Below are 9889 nucleotides of genomic sequence, written 5' to 3'. Positions count from 1 at the left end.
GTTTATTGTTTTGAAGGGATTTACCTGAAAACTTTTTTTTTTGTTCTACTTATTAATACTGGTCAGACTAAATGAACAACCTGTGCTGGACATTTGTCATCATTTCTGAGTTGTAATAAAAATGTATGTAATGTATACAATACTGTGCAATATTTTCACTCAGGTGCAATATTATTTCATATGAAACTGTGCAATATCTGATATGATGTCAACTACTGACTGTTTATATTGTTCTTATTGTCTTAAACTCTACTTAAACACTATATCTTGCTGTTTACTGTTTATTTATTATCTTTTTAATTGATGCCTGTTTTTATGCCAGTCCTTTTATACTGCTGTAACAATGCAAATGATTATTGTGTGATTAATAAAAGATCATCTTATAATATTGAATATATTTTAGTGCTGCACTGATCCATTCCTTAAGTTTATTGCGCACAGAAATTTCAAGGCAGCTGCCTTCACTAGATTTTTGAGTTTTGAATCAATGAACTCAAACTATGAAGTTTTGAGATAAACTAAAATTTTTTGTTGAGATAACCCACTTTTCTTCTTTAAAAAAATAAATTACTAAGAAATCAACATTTGTTGGTAAATACCTTTTTAAAACTTCTTAGTCTGAGTTGAGCTCAAAACTCAAAAATTTATTGAGGTTAACTGCCTTGACATTGGGAGTTTTTACAGTACGGGACAAACATATTTGTTTGTACAGAATATAAAATACTACGCTGCAATGTCCCACGCGTTGATATTTTTGTGCATTCCTCATTTAAACTGTCAGTAAACATTGGAAAAAGAGCTAAGTGTTTGTTTCTCTAGTACTAATTTTGATTATTATAATTTGCAGACTGCTGAATGTTTTATTTTTATGACTGGTAAGCATTTCATTTCAGAGAAAATGCATTAATTGAATCAAACCAGGAGTCATAGTAATGCATCTCTATCTGTGCAAAGACCAATTCAGACACAAATTCAAATGGTTTGCAAATGCTCTCATAACTACATAAAAGCTTCTGTTGCCTGCAGTCTGTCGCTGCAATAAATGTCTGTTTTTATTCTGCTAGTCAGAGTGACTTCACAGTATTCTTCCTCTGAACTGAGTCATAATATGTCTGATGAATGAAATTCAGAGCCTCCAGGACTGACGTCGTTTCATGTGCGCAGCCAGCAGTTTTCTTTTCAGAACAAAACGCTGGATGAGCAGTGAACTGTTGGACAGGGAGGAAGAGAAGACGTCAGGACCAGCAGGCTCACATCAGTTACCTCCGTCAGACACTGGGTGGTGCCCAAATGCCAGTAACATGTGGACAGGTCTTACATTACGCAGGTTTCATAATGCATCATAATACTAATGCATGAATCAAAAATGTGTCTGGATCAATCTGGCCACAGGGGACAAGTGACAGTAATGTGCCTGTAAAATGCTTTAAGACATCTTGGTTCTTAAAATAAGAGACATGTGAAAACAGGATATCATCTTTATTAAGGCTTTTCAAGGACAAAAATAAAAATAAAACAGAGTTGGATCACAGTGATTTATCTTTTGCAACATTACAAGATGCTGTGATTCAGAAACAAATGAAACCTTTATATCACTTATATGACAAACTCTGTTTTAGTGACTGTATGAGGAAAGGTTTTGATTTAATGTGACATGTTAGACCTTCAGTCTTTTAAAGAACCAGGGTCACTTCTTGCAGACTGCCTCTTTGAAGAATTCATTGCAGGCGACAGTCAGTGCAGCAACCAGAAGGACAAACTCCTGGAAGTCCACTTCACCATCTTTGTTTTCATCCAGGTCAGTCATAATCCTGTCGACCACTGCAGAGTCTTTGTTTCCCTAAAACAGAAGCATTAGGAAGAAAATCAGAACAAACAGAAATCTGTCTTACAAGATGGCAACACATGTCCAAATGTGGGGTGTTAAAGAACAGTATCCTTTATTCTATCCTGTCTAAAAAACCTACAGAACATAACAGACCTGAAACATGATCATCTGAACTGAACTATGGCCTCATGCAAGAACCTTGATTGGCATGTACAAGTGATTTATAAGGCATAATTCAAATGAAAAATACATATTTTCTCTCCTACCTGTGGTGCCATTTATCCATCAAGATGTGAGTTGCAGAGTTTCTGAGATATTAGGCGTAGAGGTGCGTGTTTTCTCACATATGGGATTAAATGGTACTAAGCTATCTTCGGCAATATGTCTTTCCAGGAATTATTATAGAGAGAAGGCAGACTCCTCCAAACTCTACCCCTCACACCAAAACTATCTAAATGGATAAATAACAGTACAGGTAAGAGGAAATATAAGTGGTTTTGATTTTGGGGTGAACTGTCCCTTTAGGAGAATTTGTGCCATTGAGCAATTCTCACAGCGTCTTAAGAAAATTCTGAGAACTCCAGACCAAGTCATTTTCAGTATTCTGCCTCCCTTCACAAGGAAAAAAAAATAAATATGCATAGACACTGAAGATGAAGGCAAGAGGAGCGCAACATTATATTTTAACACTGAAAATGAGTCTGATCAGCTGTTTATTACTGTCAAGTGTCCACGCTCCCTGTTGCCTTCAAAGTTTTCCTGACTGACTGACTATGTGGATACAAGATCTTTTTAAAATATAATTTACAGACCAGTGTAGAAAATGTCTGTTTTGCTTTGGAAAACAGTCAAGGCACTCACTTCCAAGAGTTCAGGAAGTTCTCCCTTCAACAGGTTCTTCAGCTCAGGTTTGCTCAGCTTGAACTTGTCACCTTCTCTTCCAGAATAGGAGTGGAACACTGTGATGAGGCCCTCGATAGCTTTCTGCAGAGTGGTTTCCATTTTTCAGTCCTGAGATTAATGCCTGGAATGACAAATCAAGAGACGTACCTTTTTATTACTGACTTGTTGAACCCATATGGAAAATGTACAAAACAGAGGAAGAAACCATTCAAAAGATGAGGCGACTCAAACGACAACAAAAAAATAAACCCTAAACACTGCAGCTATAAAGTTGCTAAAGATGCTACTGAAGGCACTGAAGGGAAAACAGTGAGACGGTTCAGTGAAGTTTTTATGTACCGGCACACAACAGATGCAAACTTTTCCTGAAAGTAAAAAGAAAACTTGGAACGGGAATGAGGAAAAGGAAAATACAAAACATGATATTCTGCAGACTTAGACTTGCCCCGAGCAACCATCAGCTCAAAATGTTTTCATCCCTGATGCTCGACTGCAGGCTGCACCAGGGTTTCATCTTAATTATATTTCAGCTTTCCGGTTCTTTGTCTGTCAAATTATCAACTTTTATCAGTAGAGGACATCTACGCTGTTAAACTCAAGCAGTGCCGGAAAACAAATTGCTTCAAAATATCTCTGGCTCGTCTTAAGGGTCCCACTTCTTCTCTTTTTAAAACTTTACTCTGGTAAAATGAAAGCATGCTAAAGCAGGTATTAGAGTTGGATCATTTGATTTCTTATGCTAAGGTTTAAAGTTGATTACATCCTCCAAAAGCTCAAACCATCCCATGTTGCAACGGTATACTTTAGTTTTAAAAGGAATAGTTTTACATTTGGGAAATACACATTTGCTTTTTTGGAGAGAGTTAAATGAAAAGTTTAATACCATTTTTGTATGCCAATAATGAAATTACAACACACAGCTAGTTTGCTTAGCTCAGAATAATAACTGGAAACAGGGGAAACTTCTATCTTATCTCTGTAAAGAAAATAAATCATTCAATACTGGATTTTTGAGACCAATACAGATAAAAAGAGTGTTTGCACAGACATCAAAGGTTTAGTCAGTGACCTGGATGTGCACTTTAAGCTGACCTGAGGATGTCTAAGCCACGGGAAAGTTCTGGTTACAGAGACGGACCTGGTCAGCAGGGAAGGGTGCCACATTTTGAGAAACTAAGGTTAGCAGGTGGTGAATATCTGTACCAGCTGGCTCCATCTTAAAATGACCGCCCAACAACTAGCTTGTTGTTTTGTTTTTTCTTGCCAAGTCTGTACACAGATGAAGACCTTTTAAAATGGTACAGAGGTTTAGAGAACCAGAACCAGATGGTGTGTGTGGATGCTGACAGCAGCTGAGCATCAGCCCATCAATGATGCCAAGGTAGGTGATTGACTGATCTTAATATTTAGGACATTTAGCTAAGACTTTTAGGATTTTGAGTGTCATTGTGTACTTGCACAACGTTTTGGAACAAACACAAGCTCACAAGCTTATATTTGGTTGACCAAAATTGACCACCTTGAGTGAAAACTGCTACTTGATAGTCTAACAATGGTATAGCTGTTGAATCATGACCTTAAAATCAAGGGTCAAAACCAAATTGTGGATTTGGAGAATTGTGACAGTCCCAAAATCCAGGGACTGAGATGGCTGCTGAAGGATATTCTGGGAATGTTTCTGAACCAAAATTTGATCCCTGAGCCAAACTTGGCCCAGAAGTTGGGATTTCAATCTCACTGATTAATTTAAAGAAAGCAGAAGCAGCAAAGAAGCCAAAGAATATTAGTGAGCTGGAAGCTTTTGCACATGATGTGATTATGGTTGCCTGGTAACCTCACAGTAATGGCAAGAATCCAGGAAGTCACTACACCTGGCCAAGAAGAAGGTTAGAAATTATATCATAAAATAGCTGACGGGAGCCATTTTGGCTGCATAATGACTAATCTGTTGCTAATATTTTAACTAATATTTTTTTTTTTATAGGTCCAGAATTATTCTTGCTGTTCAGACTAATCAAAACACACCATGTTATAAGTTTAAGCCATTTAACTCTTAATCTCCTATAGTAAAAGCAAACATTTTGAGGCATTTCCCATTCTCATGCCTCTACGTGTGTTAACTGTGTTAACGTTTAGCGTGAGATTTTAAACAAACAGTATCAACCTCTATATTGGTATCATTATCCATCTATATATTCCAATGATCTTACAGCCCCAAGTCCAAAAAAAATTGGGACGCTGTGCAAAACAACTAAAACAGGATTGCAATCATTTGCAAATCCTTTTACCAATACTCAGGTGAAAACAGACCAAATACAAGACATTTAATATTCAAAAGGATAAACTGTTTTTGTAAATATGAACTCTGTATGGGGTTATATTTATGAAGAACCAACCAAAACAGATTTAATATTATTCCCACAGTTTCCATTACATTTTATAGTTACAAATAATCTATTAGAACAACTGAGTTGTACTGATCAGAGATCTGTTTTCATGACCTGTCATCACCTCTTAATGTGCATCACAGCTGGTCGCTGGGTAATACATAGTCTGACTGTGCTTTAGGGTCATAATTATTTCCACCTATTAGGAGGCTTTTAATCTTAACTTCAGTGGTACATAATGATTGAACAAGTGAAATCTCAATAAAAGCAGACACAATGGTTCATGTGCATCCAGCGTCAGCACTGAATCCACTTAAAAACCGTGTTTTGACTGATTGGTTTATCGTGTCTGCACTTATAAAAAAAGTTAATGTTAAGAGACAACATGCGGGGACCAACATTCTGTCTTTTTGTCTGTGGGAGGACATCAATCATCAATCTGCTGGCTGTGATGAGTAATCGCACCAATACAATAGAAACTGAACTGAAGAAAAATTATATTAAAAGTTGGAATATATACATTTCGCCTGTATTAACAAATTAAATCAGCACACAAGTTTGACCATCTTTTGCAGTGATAAACAATTAATCCAAATCACACAAGTCACAATATCATATTAAAGCAATAATGCGGCAAAATGTGTGTCATATTTCTATTTAAGATTAAAGATTGTCATGCTGCAGAGATGTCATTCTACGGATTAAACAAAACATCTTTCTTTGGTACAGAGTTCTGCAGCAAAATCCCACCATAATACACACACACACACACACACACACACACACACACACACACACACACACACACACACACACACACACACACACACACACACACACTGCTTGTATGTGTGTCAAACTCAGCTTGTGGTAAAGTTGAGGTTTAAGTTTGTCAAAAGTATTCATTCTTCAATACTTTGCAATACTACATTGTTAAAAACAACACTAACGTTTATGAGTACAGAAAACACTGAAGCTCTTACAAAAGTAAAGATCTAAATACTTAAAGACCTCAGTTCAGGTCAGTCTTTATTACATTGTCTGAAATTTGGCCTGCAGCAAAATTACAGTGTTTTCTGTGATTTTTTTTTTTTGTACCAACACTGTGTGGTTGTTAATTTTAAAAATAAGCAAGACAAACAAATAACCTAGTTTGTTTGTCTGACATTTTTTCTTCTTTTTGTTGTGGTATGGAATACATACATATACACAATCCCACACAACAGTTAATATCTAACCTTACACCTGCCCTTCACTATCAGATACCTGAGCTGCTGCTGCAGGGGGGGCTGAGTCATTTCACCTCCAACCTCCATGAACCAGTGGAGGACAAAGGACAGACCCCCCCCACACACTGCAGGGCAGGCTGGGCATAAAATAGATTTAGATCGTGGCTTGCATTACCTTACATTAACTAGCGGATGGATTAAACTGCAGGTTGGTCATGTTTCATCCGTTTAGACTGATTCTTATCTATTAGAGGAGAGGCGCGCTGTCGTCAGTGACGCAGCCTGGGCTGCTCTCTACCTGTCTGTATGACAGAGTGTGAGTGAAGATCTCCTCCTGCAGTTTGAGAGCGAGATGCTGCATCACTTTTCTGAATGACACTGCGCCACATCCCCTTAATTAGTGTCGATAATTGCCGTTAATCATTTACTCCCGCTGCGATCAGGGAGCTAATTAAAAAAGACTTTCAATGTCAAATGCAAAGCTGGTGTTAATTAACCGCTGCAGACACTGAAGCAGGAACATTTTTGGAAGCGTTGAAAACAGACTGCAGATGAACTCCGCAAGAATAAAGTAAATAAAAACCGAAGATCTGACCATCTCATGTTTTTTCCCTTTAAATTAGGAACAAAATCAGCAGGAACTCACCTGAACAGACGCTAACAGGTGCTGGTGGAAGTGACTCCGGCTCTCATCTCATCAGTTATATGTGCTCCTCTCACCTGTGTGCAAATAACTTCCTGATCAGATAGGCGCCTCCCTCCGGACAGCAGGAACGTCACCTGCTGCTCAGGTGAGCCGCCCGGCCATGTAAGGTAACCACGGGAGGTTTATGGCCACCGCACAGCACAGCAGACCATTTATTTTAAAGCCTGATAACTTAGCAGGAGACACACAGCTGCAACTAATAGTACAGACACCTGCAAGGTATGTAAAACAGCACGTTTGATAGACCTCTTCTATGGCAGCCATTTTGATGACGTAGTCAGTAAACACAGGTGCTACTAAAGAATTAAAGCTGTAACATTTACATGAAACTTATAAAAATGCCAGACCCACTGTAAGCTGGTATTTGTTGAGTTGCACACTTGCATTATCTCACATGTTTTCAATAATGTGCAAATGCAGAGAAATTATTTTTTCAAGGTAATGGTGCAGCTTCTGCTAGCCGTTGCTAGCTAGCAGTTAGCTGCAGTAGAGCTCAGCCAGGTCACCTTTTCAGCAGGTCTGCTTCTGAACCATTCACTCCACTGACATTTGAAATCCTTATTTAAGGGGTTTTAAACCAACCAACAATAAGATGTATTGTGTGCGTATAGAAATTGTATTTTTCATCATAATAACTATATTAGTATGATTCATGCTAGCTATCTAGCCAGCCAGCCTGCTAGCCGTTCAGAGGTTGTAAACATTTCCAACAAGCTCTGCCAATCAGAGACGTTACTTTAGGATTGTGGGTATTCTAGTGCTTCTCTGTGACATTGTGAATAAAACATATTTTTCTTAAAACAAGTTTGATAAGCTACGGACTTGTGGCATACAGGAGCACATCTCATCATTTCATGATGTCATACCTCGTAATGTGAGACCCCCCTTTCTGGCAGAATTTACACATTGTGTGTTTAAGGTCCCATTCCATTTAGCATAGCCTTTTTAGTGAGCCAGCATGCACAACAGCAGCACCCTGACTCTGGCTGATTTTAATTAGTGTCCTTAGTAACACCTGTCATGTCCCGATGGCTGCTGTGAATAACGTCTATAGAAAGGAAGAGCTGGGCCGTAGCCTTTACCACCATCGATATTGGCTGCATGTCACAAAAATATTCAGAAACTCTTAAGAAGTTAGAAGCCAATGAACCTAAGAAATTACAAACTTATTCCTTATTCAGTTAGTTTGAAATTAGTTCCTATACCCTCTAAATAAACGGCGTTATTGCAGAAGAGGATGCTACAGAGGCAAATATTTTACCAAACCTGAATGATTAAATCCATAAGAATCTGCAAACTATGCACTAACAACTGGCCTAAGTTATGGCTAACATGTTAGTAAAGAATTGCCTGTTTGAGCATCTTCCAGACATGTTTAGTGATCAGATGTGTCTCCTTACAGTTCTGTTTCTTGTAATGTCATTATGCATACTTGCACTGTCTGTGTAGTTTGTAATATTTGATTTGACTGTTTACAGTGAATTGTGCAGATCAGTAAATAAATCAACATACAATTTAGCTTCTTGACATTATCTATATCATTTTGCAAAATATGCTTTTTGCCCTCGGTCTTAGAAAGGAGACAACGTGTTCTCATACCTTAAGTACAGTTTAGGGGCATGTTCAATCTGAAAATGCCGTACTACATTGTTTTGCTACAGTTTCCGGATTAAACAGCCTGTTTCCTCAACAGTGTGTAGCCGTGTGCAACAGACTTTGAGGTGCATTTTCTCTTGTTTGGTAGGTATGTCAGAGGTTTTACCCAGTCAGCAGGAACGTGTATCCAAACAGTGCCCTTGTGTGTGCAACAGGTTGTTCAACCCACTGCCGTTTCTATTTAAATAAAATTTTTTTAAACATTTCGTCTGGGCCGAACGTGACTCAGGTTGATTGCTAATGAGTTCCAAAATGGCAACCGCTGGAGAGTGGCAGCGCTGGGCGTACTGCACCTTCACGTGGCGTTGGCCATGTGATGTAAAACACATGGTTAAAGTTGTAAAAAGGCAGCAGTTTTGTAAAGTTTAGACATGCTAAACTACTTGGTTAAGTTCAGGAAAAGATTGTGGTTTTGTTTAAAGTAAGTAGCCTATATGTATGTCACACGATGGAAGTCATGTACATAATGAAACTTAAGTAGCTTAAAACTATAAGTTAGTTTGGTTTCACATGTGACACAAACCCTGGTCTTCTAGGTGACAGTCCTGTGTTTGTCCCTACATGGACACCCTTCTCTTTATACAGTAAACATAAATACAGTGAGGAAGAGCTGAACAGGACATAACTGACACTGCAAGGTTTTGTTGTTTCTAGGTGACACATGATTGAAGTTGAAACACACTACAGAGAAGATAAAGAAAACGAACTGCTTATAGTTTAGTTTAGGAAACAACAACACACAGTACCTTTTGTCATTTTATAGGTCAAAATATGTGTCAGTCATTTCACGTCCTTCCTTCTGGAAATGTTTTCAACACAAAATTCATTATTGCCTGAGCTCTGAACAGTTACCCTTCTGTGTGTACACACAGTTTTATCTTCAGCAGCTTTGCAAACCCCTGTGTACATCCTCAATGCAGCACTCTCAAATTTCTAGATTAATATTTGCCTACAATGATGTTAACTGTCTACTGACAAACAGAAGAAAAAAGGGCTGACACAGTTGATTCATTTTTCCTGCCATAACATTTCCCTCTGTTCATTTTATTAGGCCTTGCTTATGCTTATTAGGTGAGACTAATGCTTTCCTGCCACATCATTTGCAATTAAGGGAATGATTATGCTTGAATGGCAGTGCAACTTTAGTAGCAATACAAATTAAGTGCAGCTCAGTCAACTG

At 38.1% G+C, this 9889-nt stretch overlaps 1 protein-coding gene across 1 annotated transcript; it reads right to left on the bottom strand.

Annotated features, from left to right (window-relative positions):
* Positions 1-1583: 1583 nt before the first annotated feature.
* On the bottom strand, positions 1584-7153 carry LOC146322169 (protein S100-A1-like). The gene is made up of 3 exons (XM_084727583.1): positions 6994-7153; positions 2690-2852; positions 1584-1840 (listed from the first exon to the last, which is right to left on the bottom strand). The coding sequence occupies exons 2-3, from the start codon at positions 2828-2830 to the stop codon at positions 1688-1690; spliced, it is 294 nt and encodes a 97-aa protein (XP_084583709.1). The 5' UTR covers positions 2831-2852; positions 6994-7153; the 3' UTR covers positions 1584-1687.
* Positions 7154-9889: the final 2736 nt, after the last annotated feature.

The sequence above is a fragment of the Lutjanus erythropterus genome, chromosome 9, assembly GCF_056507025.1.
Source record: "Lutjanus erythropterus isolate fLutEry1 chromosome 9, fLutEry1.hap2, whole genome shotgun sequence".
NCBI lineage: Eukaryota > Metazoa > Chordata > Actinopteri > Lutjaniformes > Lutjanidae > Lutjanus > Lutjanus erythropterus.
Note: the sequence above shows the minus strand (reverse complement) of the source record. Positions and strands in the feature narration are given on the sequence as shown.